At 44.0% G+C, this 24922-nt stretch overlaps 1 protein-coding gene across 1 annotated transcript in view; it reads right to left on the bottom strand.

Annotated features, from left to right (window-relative positions):
- ZNF831 (zinc finger protein 831) overlaps positions 1-24922 on the bottom strand; it is a 113385-nt gene that overhangs the window by 36985 nt on the left and 51478 nt on the right. The window contains exon 4 of the mRNA XM_003810806.4: positions 14854-15005. Coding sequence (XP_003810854.3) covers positions 14854-15005 — 152 coding nt within the window. The remainder of the gene's footprint in view (positions 1-14853; positions 15006-24922) is intronic.

The following is a 24922-nucleotide window of genomic DNA, read 5'->3' as shown; positions in this document are numbered from 1 at the left end:
GGGTTAAAAAGAACTTTATCAGATTGATAAGCCGGGAGACAGGAGGAGGCAGAAAGAAAACAGCGCAGTTAAGGGAGGGGGCGTCGCACATTAACTATGATTCAGACTCCAATGCACTGAGTTCATTTTTCAATCTGCCTTTAGCTAGGGGGAAAAAAATAAGGAAATTATGGAAAATTGAGAAATAAACATCTCTGAGAGTGCTTTGCACCCGGGGGTGCTTAATGAACACTTAATAATTTCAAACGCTAGTACTTAGAAAAATGGCTTTTGTCCGTTCCCGGCACGCCAGGTGCCTCCTAGCAAAACCGGAAAGCTGAAAATGACTGAAAATGATCGCTAATGTCTATGTGGAGGGTGGTACAAAAATCACTTGTTCATGTCCTTTGGAAGTTAAGGAAATAAGCAAGCCAAAATTTTAAGAGTTTTAGCAAGGGAAAAACCTTGGAACTGAGCTTGCATTTCTTTTCCTCAACGTATGAACTTGGGCAAGACTCCTAATTAGGACGGGGCTGGCCACACATCACCTCCTGACCCCACGGGGCCATACTGAAAATTAGATGAGGAAAAACATTTGGAGGAAACTCTCAAAATGCTACTGCAGGAAGCAATGGTTGTTTTTGGAGCAGATTCCCCATGCTCCCTGCCAGCAGCCAGCAGTGGGGTGAGGGCCAGTGTGAACCATTTACCTAGAGGACGATGGGGTCCCTACAGGAGCACAGTATTGCCAGGGAGGCCTCTGGGACGAGTTGGAGCTTGGAGGATTATTCCAGTTTCGTCATTTTCTCAACCTGGAGGGCAAGTCTCACCCCGGCAGGAAGAGCACCATAGGCATGCATGTAGCACAAACTCAAGGGCCCAGAATGTACTCCCGAATCCCTACGAGCTCCCTGCTGGGGAAAGTATGGACCTGCACCATTCACTGCCTCCCTCCTTTGGCTTGAAGACGTCTTGTCCAGACCTGGGGGGGAAATTCAGTGTATGCTCACCCCTGCCACCTCCCAGCCATGATAACCACACACTGTAAAGTCCTTTGTAGTTCACACAGCACTTTCACAGTCACTGTCTCATGTAACTTGAGCCTCTCCTCAATCTCAAGGGCAAATGAGTCAGGTATTCCTGGACAGGCTTCATGGGGTTCTTGGGCACCAGATTAAATGAATTATGGACTCAGAAACTCCAGCCCCATTCTACAGATGAGGACCTGAGACAATGAGAAGGAACAAATTTTGCCCAAAGAACTAGTAAAAGTCAAGACTCAAACCAATTCCTCTAAATCCAGAAAGCAAAATTATTTATCCTGTACCAGCCTTGGCCTCAAAGGAGGCTGAGAGAGAAAGGGAAACATTAGGCTTTCCAAGGTTAATGGAGTAAGGTGGTTGAGGAGACTTTGGAGTGTCTGGCATCAGAAGGAGCAGATTCTTCTTTAAAAATAACAATAAAAACAGAATTGTGTTCTCAAATTCTAGCTAGATGTTGAGACCCAACCTCTTTCTCTCTGATTAAAAGGGAGGTTAGGAAGGGGTTTAGGCAAGTGTTAAAGATGGAATCAAAACAAGACTTTCTCCATGGCATGATCAAGAGGCTTGAGAGGGAGTTGAGAGGAGAATCGCCTTCCCATTATGAGTCAGTGTCACTGAAGGTTTCTCTCTGTAGCCCCTAAAGTTACTTCTCCCCTAGGTTCCACTCACACCTTAGTTAGAATTAATCCTACAGGCTCATCTGCCTCCAAACCAAAAGGGCCTGGCCCCTTGTGAAGACCAGGCAGCAGGTGGGTGTCGGGGAAACAGACCCCGCAAGGCGCACCTAGTGCCTCCGTGATTTTGTTGAGGGTGAGTCTTGCCTTTTGTGTCCCATTTGTAGCCTGTTGAGTTCCATCCCTGAGATCCTCATTTTTCTTCCTGCCTCATCCACTGATTCTATTTGGCTACTGATTCCAGCACGTTGCATAGGAAAATTCCAGAACAAAACTCAGGATTCATTTGTGGCCCTCTGCTGAGAAGGGGGTCTTCCAACCCAAATATGAGAACGGTTTTCAGAAAGTCTTTCAAAAGCAGAACCGTCCCCATTTCAGGTGTGGGATTGAAGGTATGAGAGTTTCTCTCCCTCCCTCTCCTCTTTTCTCTCTCTCTCAACTTTTAACATAAACACATCTTTATCTTTAAAATGCCCATATTTCAACCTTCTCCTTCAATGACTATATCGTCCTACCCACCCACCTGCCCACTGAACCCATCATTAGTGCACTACCTATTGTTGCCTTCCCACCTTCTGTCGGCACAGACATCAGAATTCTAATCATGGCACTCCGTTTCTACAGGAACCTATTAGTGATTGCTAAGGGAAACACTTAGCATTTTAGATAAATAAGTACATAGTAGTTAAGTGCTCCATTCCCAGCAGTTTAGAGTATATGGCAAAAATTCTTTATGATCGAGGGATGAAAGAAGGCATGATAAAGAGTGACGGCCTTCGGTTCTCCCACATGCCCTGCTGACATTCCTTTCTGCAGTGGGGGGCCGAATGGAGAAGCCTTTGGGGTGAGCGTCGGAAGCGTGCCCCACCCCCTGCTATGCTCCTGTTTATGCTAGCACACTCTCCCCTCTCCGCTCCAGCAGGCCTTGTCAGGATCCCTCATTTGGAAGCTTAATCATATCAGCGAGCTCACCGCACTGCATTTGTAATGACTTGTTTACCAGTCTGTGCCGGCTCCCCTTGCCACACTGGGCTCTCCCTAAGGACAAGGGCCATGTCATGTTCTTGTTTGCCTCTCTTTCTGCTCCCACACATTGCCTGGCACAGAACAGGCCCCAGTAATTGCCTGGGACCCTCAGGCCACGTGACTCTCATCTGTCTCACAAAGGTGTCTTGGCCCAACAACCGGTTCCTAAGCTCCTTGAGGTGAGGGCTCAAGCCATCTTCTGTGCCTCTCCTCTCATGGGGCTTCAAAAGACACTCAGTGGCTCACAAATGCATACCTAATTGCATTAAGCCACGAGTAAGATGGTTTCCCCATGTCTGCATGGAGGAAGAGGGGACATCTGCTGTGATTACTTGCCTGACCCCCACTTCTTTAGGGGGAACCATCTCTCAGTTACTCTTTTTATTTTGTATTTTTTATTTTGAGACAGAGTCTCACTCTGTCACCCAGGCTGGAGTGTAGTAGCGCGATCTTGGCTCACTGCAACCTCCGCCTCCTGGGTTCAAGCAATTTTCTTACCTCAGCCTCCCAAGTAGTTGGGACTACAGGTGCATGCCACCACACCTGGCTAATTTTTATATTTTTAGTAGAGAGGGGGTTTCACCATGTTGCCCAGGCTGGTCTTGAACTCGTGACCGCAGGCGATCTGCCCTCCTTGGCCTCCTCTTAATGGCTGTAGCAAAAAGATGGCCCCAACCCAACCCTCAGTACAAGGACAGGTGCAGGACCCATACCTGGCCGCTCAACATCCCCAGTGACAGGGTCAAGGACAGCCACATGACCAAACCAGGCCAGTTAGATTGAGTTTAGGGACTCAGTTATATATATAAAAAAAAAAAAAAACGGTCACGCTAACACAAGCATGGAACAGTTGGGCAGGACCAGAGCTGCCCAGAGATGGAGAGAGACGAACACACCCACCTGCAGAGCCTCTGAACCCAGCTGAGCTTGAAGCAATTCTCTCTGTTCTGTGAGATAATGAATTGGGTTCTGTTTGTTTGTCTAAGCCAATTTGAATCAAGCCTCTTTTCCTCACACCCCAAAGAGTCCCTCCTAATACAGGCATGCAGAGTTTAAAGTTCTGCCTCCAGTAGCAACATTTCAAAATAAGATAACCAGGGAATCTGTTTGGGAATAATAAAAGCTTGAAAAAAGAAACACTGCTCTCATATTGGGAGCCCCAGCTTTGTGAGCCTTCTCATTTTATCCCGGGAGTCTGGACTATGGCCCCAAATCCCACCCTAACCCAGGAAGGGCTGAGAAATTCATCTCTCTGGCTTCTGTTTATAATGAGGAATGACAACTCTGCTCAGCCTCTGCCTAAAGCCTCACATATTACTATTTGCTCTCTCAGGCTCCTGGGAGGCCAGGGCTTCTCTGAGCTTTCTGGGAGGTAGCTGAGTAACACTGGGGCTTGGCAGCCTGCAGATCAACTCATCTCTTTTGCAAATTGCTAACTGGGTCTAATGAATTGGCTGGGCACAGAGGAAGGCCTTGATGTCCTTTGCAGTGACAGAGTCCCCCCAGAGCAGGCTGATCCATCGTGCCTCTGCTGAGGAACAAATCTATTAATATTTGGTGAGAATATCAAATTGTGCCCAGTGGACATAACATCTGGTCAAGAGAAACTTACTTCTCTGTGATTTAAAAAAATAAATAAATAAATAAACGAGTCTTATCATCCCTCCATGTTCTTTTTTTCTACTAGAGAATGCCAGCCTTCCACGGACAGAATGGATAACAGACCCCTAGTGAGAATCAAGGAGGGCTGGAAAGGCCCTCCCATCCACAGGCATAGAAGGTAGCATCTTTTACTCATCCAAGGGGAAAAGAAGAAAAAGTTTTATAAACTGGAGGAAAAGAGAGGTATTTAATATGCTACTGGTAGGGGTATAAACTGGGAAGCAATTTGAAAATGGCTATTAAAAATGTGCAACACAACACTCAAAAGACCCAGCAATTTCTCTTCTTGGTTATTCCCTAGAGCAAACCCTGCCTGGGCTAAGGAGATATAAACAGTGTGTCCAAGGAGCATGATGCAAGTGTGAAACACTGGTGATGACCAAACTCTTCGTTAATAGGAGAATGGCTTCATAAATAAGAGTATTCCCACCTAGAGGGACTCTGTCCCTGCTCAGGAAGTTGAGACAGAGCTACATGTTTTCACAGTGTGGAACCACAAAACATTTTTGAGTAAAAAGAGCAAGTTGTGCAATGAGATGTGCAGTGTGCTGCTGCTGTGTTACACACACACACACACACACACAGAGATGAAGATCTGTCAGATGGACTCCAGACTCCAAACTGTCATTTTACCTGAGGATGGTATTGGGATGGGGTAGTGGTGAAACTGAACATCAGCCTTATCTATTGCATTTTTATGTGTTAAGATAAGTATTATTCATGATTACATGTGTAATTAAAAACTAATAATTAACTTTTTTGCCCCTCTAGGTGGAGCATCACTTTTGCCAAGTTTTTTTTTTTAAGAACAAAGGTGCCCCACCTGTCAGTGGTCTCCTAATCAGTCACCTCATACCCACTCTATTTACCCCAATTATTGCTCCACTCTGTGTCTAGAGTGATCTTTAGAAAACCTAAATGGGATTATCTGCATAATCCTGTTGTTCTCAGGAAAAAAATTTCAGGCCCCGACTGAGGCCTGAGAAGTCCCGCAGGTGATGCCCTGTTCTGTGAGCCTCCACTGTGCCTGCGCCCGCCCCCCATGCACCTGGCACACTAGCCATCTGTCTATCACGCATTCCATCCTGTGAGCCCCCACTGCACCTGTGCCTGTCCCCCACTCACCCTGGCACACTGGCCATCTCTCTATCATGTGTGTACCACCTCCTCCTGGCACAGGCAGCATGCCCACCATGGGCTCCCAATCAGTGTCCCAGAATCTTAGAAATGCAGGGTTTCCGGGAGCCAGAGGTTGCAGTGAGCCGAGATCACGCCACTGCACTCCAGCCTGGGCGACAGAGTGAAACTCCATCTCAGTCAATCAATCAATAAGAAATGCAGGGATTCAGGCTGCCTCCGAAACTCTTGGCAAGTGCCTCTCACCCTAGCCCAGTGAAGCAGAGAAGGGAAGGCTCTTCCAGGAGGGTCTTTGCAGAATGTTGCCCATGGCCTCTGCAGTCAATTCTGCTGAATTGGTTCAGTGGTTTAAATCCATACAGGTCAAGGCCTTACAAAAATTGAGAAAATTCTAGATGAGACAATGCAAGCCAATGAGGATCCTACTGACAGAAAAAAAGGGGGTATGGCTCTCCAAGAGAGGGGCCCAGGGAAGGGTGTGGGGGTTGGTGGTTATTTTAGGTGATTGATAAGCAAAAAGTTAAATAAAACTGAATTGCACAATGATGAAGCTGTTCTCTCTTCTATTCTCTTTTAATCTTCTGATTAAGGAGAGAAGAAAGTCTCGACTAGGTGCTAATGCATCTTGAATGCTTCCCTAACACTTCCAAATCTCTTTTTAGCAGAAGGGGTATTCCTAGGGCTCATGGACTTCAGCTCACAACAGATTCTGGCTAGAACTTATTTGCCAAAAACATTGTAGGGTTTATATTTTTGCCATGTTCCCTTAATGGCACATAATATTAACTTTTCATTTTCAGTATCGATAAACAGCTTCTCTTGAAATAATTGGACTTAAGTTTTTTTGTAAGTGCACCTAGGAGAAAAAATAAGTAAAGAATCACATAGGTGACATGTAGATGCAACAAAAGTTCTGAAGGTGGCACCTAGATGATTTCGATTTAGGCCTCAGTGCTGATCCCCAGATCAATCATCTGGGTGCCTCTGGGCAAGTCACTGGACAACTCTCTAAGCCTCAGTTTCTCCATCTGCCAAAAGAGGATAAAAGTCACTCATCACAAGTGTGTCCAAGGGAATAAATGCGTATGAGCTTCCTAAATCGAAAGTGCCTCCTGAGTTTAGTTATTGAGAGAGTTTTCTAAAATCTCCATTGGAAATATAGCCCTGAACCTTGCTGTGTTTACTGTTATAAACCATGCCAGCTGCAGGAAATTGCAAAACCATAAACTCAATGTAGTTCTTATCGTTCAATAAAACATCTCCCTCAATCAATAAGACTTCAGATGTGTCATCTGGGCACAGGGCCACGCTCAGCTCCTCTTCACTGTTCCAATTTTAGTCTGTGTACCAGGAGAAGCGGCACGACTTCCAATGTGCCCAGCAAAAGCCCAAATAATTAACCTCAACCACATCAATGTTCTCCATTCAGTTCCGCAAAATGTGTTTCTAAGGAAATATATAAGAGCACTCTTTATACCACGGAATGTTTTAATGTACCCAAGCATTCGAGTAAATAGAACAGGTCTCAGTTAATGGAACTTTTAGCACAGAGGTTTTCAATAATAATAATTTTTTACAAAGCTGATATGTCATCGGCTAGAAAGAGATGTGCAGATAAATATAAAAACAGGGAAAATCTATTTATGAGATTATTTTTTGCAGCCCAAAGGTCAATAACTGTCATATTAGGAGAATGATAATAAGGCTGTATGTTGATGGGCATTAGGATCACAGAGAACAGGATGTCCCAGTTGAAATACAAACAAAATCAATGACGTTGCCTTCATCCCCCTACCTCCCTACATTCTGAATAATAATCATTTCAGATCAGTGACCTCATCAGAAATTGTGTAACCACAACAGAGAATCTTCGGCAGCTTTTGCTTAGGTGGCATCACCCTTCATATGGATGTGTAATTTTCAATTGCTTTTTCTAATGGAAAACTGACACAAGAGCATGTGAGCACATGTGCAGACACACACACACACATACATGCGAAGCTTGTCTTCCTAAGTGAGACTCTAACTGGGAAAATAGTGGGAAGAGCATTTTCAAGACATGATTTGCTGTGAATTTCTCCTTGGGCTAGAAGGGATGGTCTTTGACTGAGTGGCACCAGCTGACTCAAGATGACATGGAGTAGCTGTCCAGTGGAAAACTGCCCCCCAGCTCCTACGCTAGAGTAAGAAAGGCATTCCAAGTGAGAAATGAAACTGCAGCACAGTCCCATCACACATGCATTTAACCTACACCCTGACTGTTGAAGCTCACCCTTCCCTGACCCAAGAAGACACAACTCCACTATCTTGCTTAATCCTCACCATAACAACTCAATCCATTAAGATGTCACAGCAGTTTTAGAGGCTTAATGCTAAAACCAAATGGCACACACCATGCAGTGAAGCAGGGACACGTGGGAATTTTTCTAACCTCTCTTCAGTGGGAGGATTTGCTGTTTATCTTCAAAGCTGCCTGCATGGATGGACGGCCTTTTTTCTTTCCTTCTTTCATCTCAGCAGTCCTCACGCATATTGTGCACGAGAATTTCTGTTCAGAGTTGTATAAACAAATCGTACCCTTATGATAGATTTGCAGGATTCTCAAAGATAATTTTGACAATAGGGATTGTGCATTGGGGGCCAGCTTTGGAAACAAACCTCACCACCCTTTACAACATGGCCCCACTGTAGTGTGGGAGAGGACGTCAGGTTAAAAGGCATGGAAAGGACATTCGCAGTTCGGTTACTACTTTTACCTCCCCAGAGCTTCCATCCGTAAAACGGAGGTGACATAAGATGACCCCTAAGGTTGAAAATGGTGATTCCATAGAGTTGAATTTTGCGGTTACTCCACTGCCATCCCACTGGTAACCCACTGGATTTTTCCATTATTGACACAACGCACAATCAGAAACCAAGACTCCAAGTGGCATGCTCGCTGTTGTTCATGCTCAAAGAAGATTTGGGGGCTGGTCTTTGCTGGTGCTTTCACCTGAAACTAAGCTTCAGGAACCTCAAGGTAAAGAAACTTATGTTTGTTAAATTGTTCATTCAACAAACTTTATTGAGGACCTGCTACATTGCTAGGCCCCTGGATGCAAACATGGAGGAGATGACCTAGCAGCTTGGTAAACAACGTCTTCTTTAGTTGAGATCATTGCTACAGGGGAAAGGCCACCTAAAATGAATTCATTCACAATTCATTCGCAATACCACAATTTCACAGTGAATAGTATTAAGGACTTTGAGAATTTATCTGGAAAAACGACAAAACCAAAAGTTGTGAAAATAAGCTAATATGCCCACAACGATAAAATAAAAATAAACCTCCATTTTGGAGGTTATAATGGCAAACTATGAGCTAATTGTTAAAAATCAACAAAACTTAGTCAAGTATTGATGAGGACATACATTTTTACATAAAATTGTAGGGTAGACCAATGGACTATTTACCTCGCATTTACTTTAATTGCTAGGTCATCAAGAAGGACTCCCACCCCCCAAAAAAATATTATAGAGCTTTATCAATCTTTCCAAAGACTTCTCTTAAGCCTCTGATATTCAAGTCACTCTCCTAGAGTTATCATCTTTGTCACTTTTCTCTTGTTCATTTGTCACCTAGTCTGATTCTGCCAATGGGTGTGAATCAGCAGGCTGCCAATGGTCTTTTCTATCAATTTCACGAAATGCAACATCTTGAGCACAATTTGCAATTTCACTTAGCAATCAATTTCCATGATATTGCGAAAATTAATCTGAAGGGCATGGATGGATGTGATGGTAGGCAAGGAGAGAGAGAATTGAATGGGGTCTAAATTTACCAGCAGTCAGTCTATTAGGGAAAGTTCTCATGTTCCCACCTAACCAGCCAACCTTATGACTGGAGTGCTCCATAAAGAACATCTGGATTATAAGGTAGATGCCCGTTTTCCCTGGTACATCAATGACTTGATATCTAAGAACTTTCTTACCAATCCCTTCAATGAGACAGCCCCAGTCTATGAGATTAAGTGCACCCCTCAGCCCTGATCCTAAAGCAAATGCGATGAGGAAGGATGTTCTTTAAAACGGCAAAACTTCTGTCCATTCTTAGTCACACTCAGCCTGGGGTGCCTGGGAAATACACCTTAGTTGATATTTAAAAAGAAATTTCAAGTTTCCTGCACCCACTAGCTGGAAACTTGGATGGAATGGACTACCGGATTTAGGATTAGGGAAAAAAGACTCAGTTGTCCGGGCAGTCTCACAGACTCCAATCGATGTACAATCTTACACAGTAGGTCTTTTTCCTTCATAACTCCTCTGGCCTTCTGCTTACAGATGACTTCACTGCCAAGCCATCTGTTAATTCAAATGATTAGAACCATGCTTTTGGAATAGTTTAGGAGAGAGGGAAATTAAACATCTTTTTTAAAAATATTTTTTAAAAAAAATCTCTCTCCATCATCCTCCCAAGTTATTGACAGGAAGTGTCTCCAAAAAATAAAGAAGACAAAATTATCAGTTATCACATCTTATTTCAGTCCCTGGACACAAGTATTCATGACTTCTTATTTCTGAATGTTTTACTGATTCTAGCTGGCCTATAAGGATTAGTATCTAAAGTTTTTCTCTGCCTTTAAATTGAGAAATCCCACCCACCTCCACCTACACAAAGGTCATTCTCAATTTCTTTGTTGGATTCTACCAAGTTTCCCCAAGTTACAGCCCTCTGGGTCACCCAAAACAGATTACCCCATCATTGTCCTGCCATGGAAAACAGGTCATCTCTCCTCAGAAAGAAAAAAACACAGGCACACTCACGAGCACACACACACACACACACACACACACAAGGTCAGCTCCCTCACCGAGGACGCAGCTCTGATCTCTCCATCCAGGATGCGCCAGGTCAAAGGAGACTCGAGAAAGTTGTTTATAAGTGGTGGACCGCCAGGCTCAGCTCTGGGTTCCTTTGAAGTGACAGTGCTTTGTCTTCAAACACCCAGTGCCCTCAGAGTGCCTGTCACTCTACTGTGAAATATTGGTATTGGCAAGTGCTGGTAATAAAACCCCTGTGCCCCTTTGATTTCCAGTGGTATTTATTTTAAAGCATTCTTCCACCCTCCAACTCCATGGTGTCCATCATGATCTGTCAACCCCAGCTTGCTGGTTTGCCCTACTAGCCTTCCCGGTTCCCTCTCTGACACTTCAATAAGGAGCAGGCAGTGATTGATATTCTCTGGGCTAGGGCTTCTACCACATACTGCAGCTCACAGCTGCCCTGCAGTGGACATTCTCCATGTCCTTCCTAATTGCTGGAGAGGAGGGCCTTTGAAAATGGGAGCCAGGGACCTAGGCCCCTAGTTCAACTGGATGCTCAAATAACAAACATGAAAGCATAGATATTTGTCACCATTCCAGGCTGTTGCTGGGGCCTTATTACCTATGTAAGGGGATGGGGTGGTGGAGCTGTGTTCCCAGCAGGAATCTGAGCTATGGAAAGCCACTTGTTTCTTAGATCTATATTCAGGTTTTGTTTCTGAATTTTTTTTTCTCCTTGGATTTGGTTTTATTCACCATTCATTGGTGCCCCCAGTTTGCTCTTGGGATTTAGGTGTGAAGAAAGCAATGAAATGCTGATGTTGAAACAGGATGTTTATGGAAGTGGGATTTCCCCCACATGGAGGGAGCTCAGGATCTCTGGGACTCCTCCATTAGTCCATGGGGTGAGTGTGCAGGACCCTTCCCTGAGGCTGAAGGGAAGAAGGGGTGAAAGGGCTTTTCATTCTGGGCTCTCTGCTCACACTGAGGCCCCCAGGGTCACCATGAGCATGCAGGATAAGCTGCAGATGAGGCAGGGGTGCCAACTTCCATGGAACACGTTGGGAACTGTGTCCCCTGTGGAGGGGGAGAGAGGAGCAGGTGTCCCTGCTGCAGCTGACACAGCCTCATGCTCAGGGCCAGCGTGTGAGCCGGACAAGTCAGGCCACAGACGGATTTCAGCTCCAACAAACACAATCCTCACACATGGCGGCTCCACGGAGCCCCATCCCGCCGGCCACTGGGCTTTCTTCCTGAAGGGAAGCCAGTGGGCCCCATAGCTATCAGCATCGAGGCTACCCGTGGTCACTTGGACAACTGTTCCCCCAAGTGTGGAGCATGTCCTGCTGGCAGTGGCCGGGGCAATTCTGTTTTAATTGTATTAGGTTTATAATAGAACTTTCCTGCAAAAATGATTTACAAACAATGAGAGCCCAGATGATGTGCATTATTGTGCACTGAGTGTCCGTGTGTGTCTCTGCCTTTTTTGTTTACAAACACATTTTAAGGCCACTTCTGTTGGTTCACAGATAGGATAAAACCTGTAAGGATGGTTGAATAGTGGCCCTGAGGTCCTAGTCCATGGAACCTGTGGATGGGTATGATCTGAGTTAGAAAAAGGGTCTCAGAAGCAGTAATCAAATTAAGGATCTTGAAATGAGATAAGCCCACGTTTAGTGAGGCTCCTAAATCCAATGACAAGTGTCTTTATAAGAGAAAGACAGAAGAAGATATGACCCACAGTGACACAGGGAGAAGTCCACATGAAGATGTAGGCAGAGGCCACAAGACGTAGATGAGGCAACAAACCAAGGAAATAGCTGGAGGCCCCAGAAGCCAAAAGAGGCCAGGAAGGATCACCCCTAGAAAGTCCAGAGGGAGCATCAGCCTCTCTTGGCCTCCAAAACTGGGAGAGAATCCAGTTTTACTGTTCAAAGCCACCACCTTTGTGGCAATTTCTTACAACAACCCTAGGAAACTGATACAGGTGACACCCAAGTGGAGACACTGTCATCAATGGCTGTCCCACATCTTCTGGGGGCCCAGCATGTGCCCAGCCCACCTGCACTCTATCTGAACTCCCCATCTTCCCTCTTCTTGACCCTGAGACTTTATCCACTCAATCCCCAGTCCAGAAAGTCTCTGTCTGTTCTCCCTACATCCAGATTTCCAAAAGAACCCCCATCTTTCCAGAAAGAGCCTCCTTTTTGTGTTCCTCCCCCAACACTAATGAGATGACCTCGTCCTCTGCTGAACAACAAGAAAACACTCATTACCCACATGCACACTCACGGGCACTCAGCATGTGCTAACTGTCATGCACATGTGTTTATAATGCTGAGCATATGATGATACTTGGTCATCCGTGCTGGAGTCTGCAAGGCATTGCTGCACCTTGAATCTCACACTGACAGACCGTCGCCATCCTAGACAGACAGACACGAGATGTCCCGGGGAAGCAAACAGATCTGCCAATGTCGTTCCCGGTGGCATCTGAGCTAAGGGGTGGACAGCGGGTCAGTCTGTCTGTCTTTGTCCTGCACCACATTTATCGAGACCAGGGGTCACCTTAGTTCCCCTCCTTGTCACAGTGCCGAGTCCAGTGCCTGGGGAGCTAAGCAGGGAGGCTGACAGGGAGTTCCAGGAGCAGCTCCATTTGGCTGTCCTTAAGGTGCTGGGAAGAGAGCTGGTGGTAAGCTCCTCCATGGGGGCAACTGGCAGAGCTCTGGCTGATTCTGTTGGATTCCACCAATGACCATCAGAACCTCCCAGGTAGCGGGGGCTACCAGCTCTCTGCCAGCGTCTCAGCAGGGGTTCCATCCAAGCTCTACCCCATAAAGGAAAATTCAAGAACTGGAGCTGATGGGGGCAAAAGTGAGGGAAGAGTCCATGGGAACAGGGAACGAGGAGTCAGCCAGCAAGTACCATGACCCCCGAGGCTCACTTCGTACTTGGAGTTCCCGTGCCTCTGGAAGTCACCCACACACACACAATTCTGTGCACAATTCCCAGGTACCCTGAGTTGGCACTTCAGAGGGTGCTGGGCTGGACCTGGATTCCCAGCTGTGGGTTATACATTGGAAAACTCTTAAGGAGAGACGAGGGGCATCCACAGGGCACCTGGAGAGCACAGAGGTGACATCGATGGCACCTGTGCCTGTCACAGGAAGGCCCAATGAGAAAGCAGAGAGTTACATGGTCCCCTGGCCTTTGCATGGGGGAGACATCCTCTTGTCCTGGTGGTACAGATCAGCATTTAGCCCTGAGATGCCCTCCATGGGGCGTGGCATATCAAGCACAGCCCAATGGGCAATTTCGCTGGATACAGAGGAGGGAGATGGAGGTGAGGTTGATAGCCACAGATGAGGAAGAGAGCTCAGAGCCAGTTTCTTGATGGAATTTCCACCTACCCAACCCCCTGCATCCCAGCCTCTCCCACATGGGGCTTGACCCTTGACCTTCCTTAACAAAAACAACCTTTCTTCTTCAACAACTGGCCCCAACTGTAAGATGAATTCTTGCCTGGATTTAAATTCTCTCTGGGAAACAAGACTACTCCATGTCCTTGCCTACCCTGGAAGACTTTGGGGGTTGGGGAGCAGAGGTGTGGGGAGAGCACTCAAGTGCCATCTGCCTGTAGGGGGCACTGGAGCTACACAAAGGTGGAGGCAGAGTTGCCCCAGCAAAGGATCCTCCAGGGCCAAAGACCTCAGGCATGAGACAGAGCCAAGGGTTAGCTCTTGAGCCAAACAGACAACAATGAACCATAGAAGGATGGTAATTCAGGCACTGCTGGCCAGATGGGACCCTGCAGCATTTCCCACAGGGTATTCATTTTTCCCAATCAACAATCAAGCAAGGCTAAGGCTGAGCTCCTTAATGCTGGGGAGAGGGGAGAAAGGAAGAGGAAATTGAGGTCCAGAGAAGTTGAGCCATTTGCCCTGGTTGCCCAGTGATTGCAGCTTAAAATAGCCATTTTTCCAGGAAGCAGCCCCACTTAGTTCGCCTTTTATTTATTTCCAAGCATGGTGAAGAGTGTGCCTCTTACCGCTTCACATGTAAGCAATGTACCCTGCAGCCTCACATAACTACTCATCTTTCTATTTCACATGGGCTCTCAAGCCCATCCACAGACCCACTTTAGCTTTACAATGACCCTGCAGAGAGAACTGAGTGAGCTTTCTTTTTAGAAATAGTGAAAGTAGAGGCACCAAGAGCTGTGATTCATGTTCTCCTGGGTCCTGGAGGGAACCTGCACCTGGTTCAGAGCTTGGCACAGGTGGCCAGTACTCAAGGATATTGGTGACTTCTCAATATTGAATTCTCCGTCTTCTACCGCATGCCCTCCCCACTAGTTTAGGGTCACTTTGATTGTCTCATAGACGTCATGTCTCTGTTACTCTCCCTTTTGGGCCTGACCCCTGTGGCACTTGGGGCTGACTCCTGCCCGTCCCAAATCCCCAGTGTCTATGCCTTGGGCGGGTGCCTTCGAGTGCCCAGTCTGGATGCACCTCCAAAGAGAGCATTACCTGCTATTTCTGAAGAGGTCTGCCCAGGGGTCCTGCATGGCTTCAGTCCCTCAAGTGCGGGAGGGTGGCGGCTTCTTCTTCGCACCCAGGTTGGTGTGCGAAGTCTACTGGCTCTCAGCTGAACACAGCTCTGCAAGAAATTCCCTTTGTACCTGTAGAAGAGAGAAGCATGCTTGTAGTAACCAGCCTGGAGAGCACATGCCTGGAAAAATCTGGAAAGTCACTGTGGGGTGCCCAGGAGAACACGGGGCTCAACCTCTAACTAGCTGGTCAGCTCTGAGCAACTCCTGATCCCTCCATACCTCATCCCCCACCTCCCCAGGATAATGCGCCTAGCTTCAGAGGTTGTTGTAGGAACTAAATGAGGTGGTCACAAAATGCTTCCCAGGATGCTTAGTCATAGCAAGGGCTTAGTCAAGGATAGTTGCTGCAATTAGGTTTTAAGCTATGTGGTCTTGACTACTTGCTTCACAGACTGTTCAACAGTTTATTCTTCAATGATGGAAATGTTCTGTAATCTGCATTGACAAATACAGTAGCCATTAGGCCCATGTAGCTATTGTGCATTTGAAATGTAGTTAGTGTGTCTGAGAAACTGAGTCTTAAATTGTATTTCACTTTAATGAATTTAAATAGCCACGTGTGGCTAGTGACCACCGTACTGGACAGCATTCTTCATAGACCTTCCATCTGGAGGAGCCCTACTGGATCATCTGATTTATTTGTCTTCAAATAAATTTTCTTCAAATAAAATGTATTTGTCTTCAAAACAAAGTATTCACATCTCAGAGGGATGTGATGAGGGTAGAGAAAGAAAAACACTAGAGCTTCTATTTATATTTATTTTCATCTAGTCTTTCTTATTTGTGACCACCATATTGGACAACATTCTTCATAGACCTTCCATCTGGAGGAGCCCTACCAGATCATCTGATTTATTTGTCTTCAACACGAAGTATTTACATCTCAGAGGGAAGGCATGATGACAGTAGAGAAAGAAAAACACTAGAGCTTCTATTTACATTTATTTTCATCTAGTCTTTCTTATTTCTATTGTTTCATGTCCTTTCTTGTTTCTATTGTTTCGTGTCATAGAGCAGAATATATGTATAATTTGTAAATGAACAAATACACATTTAATAGGTGCAGACTACAAATTATTTTACTAATAGGAATGTACAACCACAAACAGGCCATCAACCTAGTATAGCACCCCCATTATATAGGCAAAAGAATGAGATGAAGAGCCAGGCCTGCAATATGCCTTAAGCTCATTTAGAAGATCTTTGCACTGCTTCTAACTGCCTGGTCAAGCCACAAGTAATCCCTTCCCTTTACAAGCCTCAGTTTACAATATTTCTACTCCACAGTGCTCCTCAGAACCGGCTATTTTCCTTTCTCATTTATCTGAGCCACCGCCAAGATCCAGCCGCAGTCCCCTAATCACCAGGGCCACTCACAGAATTTTAAATAAGATCTACAGAATGCAGTATCCTCTTGGGCACTGGTTTTTCCTGGCAGCAACAATGAGAAAGTGACATTTTGTTCATCTTTTCCGGCCTCTGTGTTTGGGAGAAGCTCCCCTCAACTGGGCATGATTGCCTCCCCTGTCTGGGGCAGGAGCTGTCATTCCCCGGCTTGGGGGAGGGGAGGTTAGTTTGGTGGGGGAGGCAGTGGTGGCTGGTTTGTTCTTTGAAGCAGTTGTCAAGAACACAGGTTCCTGAAAGAGCTGTCTGAGCCAGGGTGGGGAGCGACAAACCCCTGAACCAAATCCTGCAGGGCCTGGGTGGAGAGAGATTTCAAAGTGCAGAGACAAAGGGAGGAAGGAAGGGGTGGCACATGGAGAGAATTCTTCTTCCACCTGCTGCTGGGTCACCTTTGCGCAAGTCAGTGGGTGGCTGCCACACACTTGCAGGTGTTAAGAACGGCACAGTTTGAACTGCAGGGAGGTTTTACTTTCAGAAAATTAGCAAGCGGGGGTCTTTCTCCTCAAGCAAAATAACAAGGAGAGGGCTAGGAAAGGCCCGGCCTCTGAATTCGCACTTCATCAAGGTGGAATTTCAAACTTTTTGCCTTCGAGAACAGCCCAAGTGGACCTTGGCAATGTCTTCAAAGGACTGTTTAGTTTAGTCATGGGCAGGGTACGTTTCTCTCTCTCCTGGTTCTCCCAAAACGTTCTGTGTGCAGCCCCTCCTGGAGAAGCAGCATCCTGGCTTAGGAAGGTTTTGCAAGCTCATCTCCATCACCAGCCATGCAAGTCCCCTCAAGGTGTGGCCAGTGCTGTTGGGGCCCCATCCAAGGACACTTTCGTCAGGCTGCACCTCCGCACCCGGCTGTGAGGGTGATACACTCGTCACCCCCTTGCCACCTTTGTCAGGCTCTCTCAGGGAAGGACAGTAGACCCAAGGAGTGGGTGTTGCAGGTGTACACAGCCCACTCCACACACATTCCTTTCTGGGGCGAAACTATGAGATCTGACGTGCTATTTCCCTCACTTTCCTCTCTTGACCCCACAGAGAAGAACAAAGCAAAGAGAAGAGCAGTGGAGGTGTGGATGGCAGAGCCTCTGTATCCTGCTAAGCAGGACCTGGGACTGCTGTCAAAGCTCTGGGGCTGTGGCCAACGTGACAAAGAGTCTCAGCCACGTGTGGTGGGGGCCACATGCAGCAGAGGCCACGTGGACTCAGGGCCACATCTGTAGGTCTTTGTCTTTACCTCACTGCAGAGATTGTGCTCTCATTACTGAGAGTGCTATCTCATTGAATAAGTAAATTGTGTGATGACTAAAGTGAATAGACACATGGCTTAGACAGATAAACATCCGCTCCATAAGGAAAAACACTATCTGCTAATAGAATTGCATTCTCAAAGCCCAGGATTTTTTTCTTCTCCACTCTCCCCTTCAATGACTAATGTATATTTTAGGGTTTTATAGAGTGCCCTTCTCCCATACAACCTGCAATCTTCTCCTCGCTCATTTCCATTCACTTGGGGCTTCACAATTCATTGTTCCATTTGTTGGAAGCTTCCTAGGAACAAGTCTCTGAATGTTTCATGCTTCATACAGCACGGTACACAGTTATAAATTAATCAATAAAATCTAATTCCATGATCCCGCACTTGCTTTGGGCAAGGCGGGGAGGTATTTTGTGAGTGCTCCGGATCTCTATGCCTCTAGTTAATGTCAGGGCAATTAGGCTTCTGAGTATGAATTTTCTGCGTTTTTCCATTTCCACTCTGGAAGTGGATCCTGCATTTTCTAATCTCTCTTCTTTAACTCATGTAGTTTTGTTAATGAAAACAACCATTTTCATTACAGTGTGGTATTTGCAGTTGGCAAAAAACATAGAGATGAATGAAAGCAGAATGAAAGGCCCTGAAAAAAACTTCAAGTATAAACGGGAAGCTAAAATTTAACATGTAAGTGGGCAAAAGTGGATTAATGCAGGGGTCTGCTTGATTTTTATGCAAAGGTCCAGCTAATAAATATTTTAGACTTTGTATGCCACAGACAATCTGTGCCACGTATTCTTCTTCTGTTTTTATATGGATAAGCTTTTAAAAATATAAAAACCAAGCCAGGCATGGTGGTGCATGCCTGTACTCCCAGCTACTCCAGAAGCTGAGGCAGGAAGACCACTGAGGCCAGGAGTGTGAGGCTGTGGTGTGCTATGATCACACCTGTGAATAGCCACTGCCCTGCAGCCTGGGCAACATAGTGAGACCCTGTCAATCAAATATATATGTATATAAATAATGCGTTGCTCATGGTTAAAATAAGTTAAAAACCATATTTAACCCGTGGTCCATAGTTGTCTTTATAAACAAAAATAAAAATAAATCCTTCTATATATATGAATTCATATAAGAAGAAAACATAAGATAACATATCTGCATATTTTTGAAAGTAGGAAATTGAGAGTAAAGAAAGATTTCTTAGATATACCAAAAAGTCATAACCATAACGGAAAAGACAGCCCCATTTGACTACATCAAAATTTACGAATTCTTAATGAAAAAACCATCATTATCAAGGTTAAAAAATAAGAACTCCATTTCCAACAGCACAGTGGACTCAATACTCTGACTGATTACCACCAAATTTATCCTTATACTGAAAACAATTAAAAATGCGGCGTAAAATGTAAAAATTTTTTAAACTTATATTTAAATTTATGTATGTTCTGATTAAAAGATAAGAAATAGTTCAAAGGCAAAAACCAAGTAAGAGCTGCGCCCTGGAAAAGTGAGATTGCTTTCACTTTGAGGAATCTGCCAAACCAGATGAGGATGACCTTCCCATTTTCATGCTCTGGTGCAGCTGCGGGTACAGGACTCAAAGCCCAGAATGTTCTTCAGTGAGAGGCACGTGGAAGACCCAACCTCCTTTCCTGCATAAAGCTGAGACCTCTGAAAGGCATACTCTCAGTATGTGGGTGAATTAGAAATAAATACTCCCTACCCCCACCACCTGCCCGGGGAACATAACAACAAACAAACGAGCACCCCCAGGCACCCAGTGGAAGCAAAACAAATATTTATTGGAGGAATCCACCTTCAACCCACATCTCAAAGTTCCAAAAGTATCAACTCACAGTCAAAAATTTTAACACAAACAAGGAAATAAGTTAACATATGTGAGAGCAAATATATAAAACAGAGTCAGATGTGCCAAGACTTCATATGTTGTCATTGTCAGATGCAAAACATTAGATGTGTTTTTTAAAAAAAAAAAAAAAAAAAGATTGAAAATAAGAGTCAAGTGCAAGAGACTATAAAATGATCAAGCAAATTAAAAAAATAATTAAATAAAACTTTTTGGAAATAAAATATAATTCACATCAACAATTGAACTTAAACTTTAGCAGACCAATAAAAGTAGGGGAGATCAACTAGGAGGCACTGCAATAGGCCAGGGACTTCTGACCAAGACTGCAAAAGTAACCAGATTTACCATCCCAAGTAAAAAACTGAATAAAGATACAAAACAATAGTGTTCAGGGCATTGGACATTGAGCAATAAAGGCAGTGATCCATGAAAGAAGAGAAACAGATGAGGTAAGCCTGATGACACCTCAACTTATTGATGGAGAAATTTTCCAGGTCTGGAACCATTTGTTGAAAAGACTATACTTTTTCCGCTGAATTTCCTTTGAGCCTGTATGAAAAATCAATTGACCATAGCATGGTCTATTTCTGTATTCTCTATTTTGCTCCATTGATCTTTGTATCCATTTTGATGCAAATACCACACTCTTTGGAATACTTTAGCTTTATAATAAGTCTCAGAGTCAAGCGGCGTAATCAAGTCAGTGTGGTATTTGCATTGAAACAGACAAATAGATCAACAAATGATGCTGGAACAACTAGATAAGATATCCACATACAAAAATAAGAACTTCGATCGATACATCACACCATATGTAAACACTAAGTGAAAATGAATTATAAACCTAAATATAAAACTTAAAAGTATAAAACTTTAGAGAAAAATTTAGAAGAAAAGCTTTGAAGCTCTGTTTAGACACACTTTTTAAAACTATGACACTAAAAACATAACAAAAAAAGGTAAATTAAATATCATCAAAGTGAAAGACAGTTGCTTTTTAAAAGATGCTACTAAAAGAATAGAAAGATAAGCCATAGATTGAAAGAAAATAGTTACAAATCACATCTCCGATAAGGAACTTATAATCAGAGTATATTAAAAAAATTCTCAAAACTCAATAAGAAAACAACCCATTTTTGATGTGCAAAAGATTTGAAGAGACACTTCGCCAGAGAAGATATACAAATGCTAAATAAGCACACAAAAAAAGATGCTGAATATCATCACTTGTTAGGGAAATGCAAATTCAAACTATAAAGAGATACCACTACATAACTATTCAAATGACTAAAACTAAAAAAAATTACCATACCAAGTGTTGGCAATAATGTAGAGAAATGGAACTCTCATACTCTGATAGTGGAGATGTAAAATAATACAACCACTTTGGAAAACAATTTGGCAGCTTCTTTAAAAGTTAATTATACATCTACCATATGATCCAGGCTTTTCACCTCTAGGTATTTTCCCAAGATAATTTAAAGCATATGTCCATACAAAGGTTTGCATATGAATATTTATAGTCATTTTATTTGTAATAGCCCCAAACTGAAACAAACCAAATGTCTATCAACAAGTGAACATGTATACAAATTGTGACATACTCACTCAATGGCATACTAGTTAGCAATAAAAAGGAATGTGTTCTTGATAAACACAACATGGATGAACCTCAAAATAGTAATACTGAGTGAATAAAGCCAGGCAAAAAAAAGAGAGCATATATTGTATGATTCTGTTTCTATAAAATTCTAGAAAAGGCAAACTATCCTATGTGACAGAAAGCACATCAGCGGTTACCTGGGGATGGAAGGACTTCAGGACGGGCAGAAGGGAGGAATTACAAAAGGATAGGAGGAAACTTTTGGGCTTGACAGATATGTTCATGATCCTGGTTATATTGTTTCACAGGTATATATATATGTCAAAATTTATTTAATTGTATGTTTTAAATATGTGCAATTTATTAAAATTTAATTATACTTTAATAAAGCTTTACAAAAAATAGTAGATTAAAAAACTGGTAAAATTTTAAAGACAGATTTGAACAAAGTATCCAGATTATAGCACAGAGAAACAAGGTTATTAAAAGTATTAAGAGACATGAAAGATAGAAAAGGACTAATATATATTATTTCAGTATTTCAGAAAGGAAGGAGAGGGAACAGGACAGAGGCAATATTTGGAGAATGATGGCTAAGAATTTTTTACAGAGAAACACCAATCCACAAATCAAAATAGCCCTGTGGATTCCTAATGGAACAAATAAAAAGCAACATACATCTATATACATCAAAGTAAAACTATGGAACACCAAAGGATAAAAGAAGATCTTAAAGGTAGCCAGAGATAAAAGACTTTCAAAAGACAGATGAGTAGTCTAACAGCTGGCTTTCTTTACCACAAAATGGAAGCTGACAGATAGTGCAATGGTAGCTTTGATGTGCTGAGAAAATAACAGTCAACCTAGAATTGTGTACCCAGCAAACTATTTTTCAACAACAATGATGAAATAAATATATTTACAGAGTAATAAAAACTAAGAGAATTTTCTTCTCTAATAAAGGAAATTCTAAAGAATATGATTTAGGTAGAAGAAAATAATCCCAGAAGGAAGATCTGACATGCAGAAACAAATGAAAAGACAAGAGATGGGCAATTATGTGGGTACATATAAATAAAGGGGCTTAAAAAGACAAGTAATAGACTTGGAAACATATTTGCAGTATATATAACAGGCAAATAATACATACAAATCTAGGATATATATAGAATCCTATAAATTATATTCATCACTTAAAAAATCTGATAACGACAAATATTAGGAAGCATATGAATGAAGGGCAAACTCTTACTCATGGATGAGATACTCTACAGCAATCAGAATGAGTGAATTTGATCAGTATGTCCTGACACGATGAGATCTTCAAAAACACAATGTTGACCTTAAAAATCAAGCTGAAGAATGATAAATGATAAATAACTATGATACTTTTATGTGTACTTTAAAGACACCAAACAATATTATATATTATTGGTGATTTGCAAAGTATGAAAACACAGATTGATATGATTTGTGCCAAATACATAAAACAATATAATAATCTTTTAAATTTTTCTTTTCTATATATTGTTATATAACATTTAAGGTAATATTTTACTTAGAAGAGAACTGTATCATTCTCTGTGAGCTAAGGACTATAGAGCAATCTCTGCTACAGTATTTCATTTTCTGTAGAACATTAAGACAACTGAAATTAAAGTGGGAAAATGAATCAAGAAGTAGGCTTCCTTCTTGAGGAGAGAACACAAGGGTTACGTGATAGATAGATAGATAGATAGATAGATAGATAGATAGATAGATAGATAGATATGTAAGTGGATGGGTGGGTGGGTGGGTGGGCAGATGGACAGATAAATATCTACAAACATATGTGTGTGGGTGGTTGGATAAACAGTGTGGTAGGCAGAGTAATACCTCCCCTCAAAGATGTCCATGCCTAGATATCCATGCCCTCATGGTGCTGATGCTTTTTCTGAGACAGGGGAGCCAGCCATGTGAGGAGCAAGAGGAGGAGTGTGCAGGTGGAGGTAGAGGGACTAGCAGGTGCAAAGGCCTTGAAGCTGGAATTAACTCAAAAGACAGTCATAAGCCAACAAAAGGACCAATGATAAACAAATCATAATCAACCAATAAATGTTTGTGCATATAAAAAGCTCAACAGCTTCCTCCTCATTTGACCCAGCCAGGAGCTCTTGGTTAGAGCTCTAAGTCCTTGTTCAGACTCCTCCCTGTTCTGCAATGCCCCTGCCCCCTCCTGTGCCCATCCATGGGCTCTTGTTGTGATTTGTTGAGTGGAGAGGCTGTCTAGTTCCACAAGGCCAGCTAGTAAGGCCAAAATTTGCAAACTCAAATGCTATGGGGGCCAGGCAGAGAGCATAACTGAGAGAGGCTGGCCGAGGGTAAGACATTAGGGAGAGGTGAGCTAGAGAGCGCAGCAGGGAACACAGCTCTTACCCACAAGGGGTGGCCACTGCTCATCTCCATCTGGCTGTTGCCATGTAAGGAGGCAGGCCCAGTGTCTTCAGAGCTCCCCATATTTCAAGAAAAGTTAGAAATCCAGATTTTTATGAGAAATCTTTACATCTAATTATGTGGCTGCTAAGTGCCAAAAGTTTTAGAGCACTGGCCTAATAAGGGTCTTACATGCACTGTGTTTGGCCCAAGAGCTGCTAGTGGGTTTGCAAGGTGTCCTGGAGTGATATCTCCAAGCCTCCTGGGCTCCAGTCTGGGACCCTCACCCTGGATTAAGAAAGTTTCCTCGGCCACCTCCAGGTGTGGGCACCAGGCACACAGCAGGTACATGGTAAATATTTTCGAATTAGTCAAGCTGAAGTCTTGGGAAAGTGGGAGCTGTTAATGAGGCAACCCATCCTCTTCCCTCTCCCCACATCTTTCCAATGATGCCTGGAGGCTTCAGGCTCATCAACTGTCAGTCAGGTGTAACTGAGCACTTCCTCCTTATTGGTGAGATACTGAGGAGGACCACAACCACTAGCCGATGTCCCTTGTTTCCCAGAGCCCCGCATGCAGCTCCTCCGTCTGGATGGCATGCATTCCCCTTTCCTCCAAGAGCAGCACTCGAATTTTCCTTTGGAAGACTGTCCTTCCCACACCACCAAGTTTGGGCCAGGGCTGATGATGAGGCTTGGAGGCCCCATTACACAGGCAGGGAGGCCTTATTTTGTTCAGACTACCTTGAGTCAGGCTTCTGTCTCAGGACCCTGAGTGATCCATGAGAAAGGAGGGACGCTGGAAAGGAAAGCCCCACTCCCCCAAGCCTGCTCCGGGGGCCACGCCAGCACCATCACCTGGCTGTGTCAGAAATGCAAAATCTCAAGCATTGCAAGAAAAATCTAGAAAATGCCAGGCCGCTAGCGTGCCCAGGACAGGCTGGGGTGTACCAAGACAAGCGACTAGCTGGCACACAGGCTATGGAAGGAGACTGGCTGGTTCAAATCTGGGTCCTTGGGTAGGTTATCTAAGCTCTCTGTGTCTCCATTTCCTCATGAGAAAAATGGGGCTAATAATACCATCCACATCACGGGCAGTACCTTGTGGGATCTCCTGAAACAATGCATGCCAAAAAGCGATTAGGGAAAGTCTGGCACACAGCAAGTGCCCCATAATGTTAGCTCTGGACACATGGTCCCGGCAGACCATTGATAGAGGCAGGGCAGGAGGGGGAACCAAAAGAGAAGAGGTCATCTCTAGCCACTGAGGGTCTCAGCAGCTACAGGGGAGAGTTAGGAATTTGGATCGCCCCTTGAAGAATATCCAGGCTTTGGATAAATTACTGACAGTGCAGTGGCTCACCGCCTATAATCCCAGCACTTTGGGAGGCCAAGACGAGAGGATCGCTTGAGGCCAGGAGTTTGAGACCAGCCTGGGCAACATGG

Source organism: Pan paniscus, chromosome 21 (genome assembly GCF_029289425.2).
Source record: "Pan paniscus chromosome 21, NHGRI_mPanPan1-v2.0_pri, whole genome shotgun sequence".
Classification (NCBI taxonomy): Eukaryota; Metazoa; Chordata; class Mammalia; order Primates; family Hominidae; genus Pan; species Pan paniscus.
The sequence above is the reverse complement of the archived record's forward strand: the minus strand, read 5'-3'. Positions and strand labels throughout refer to the sequence as shown.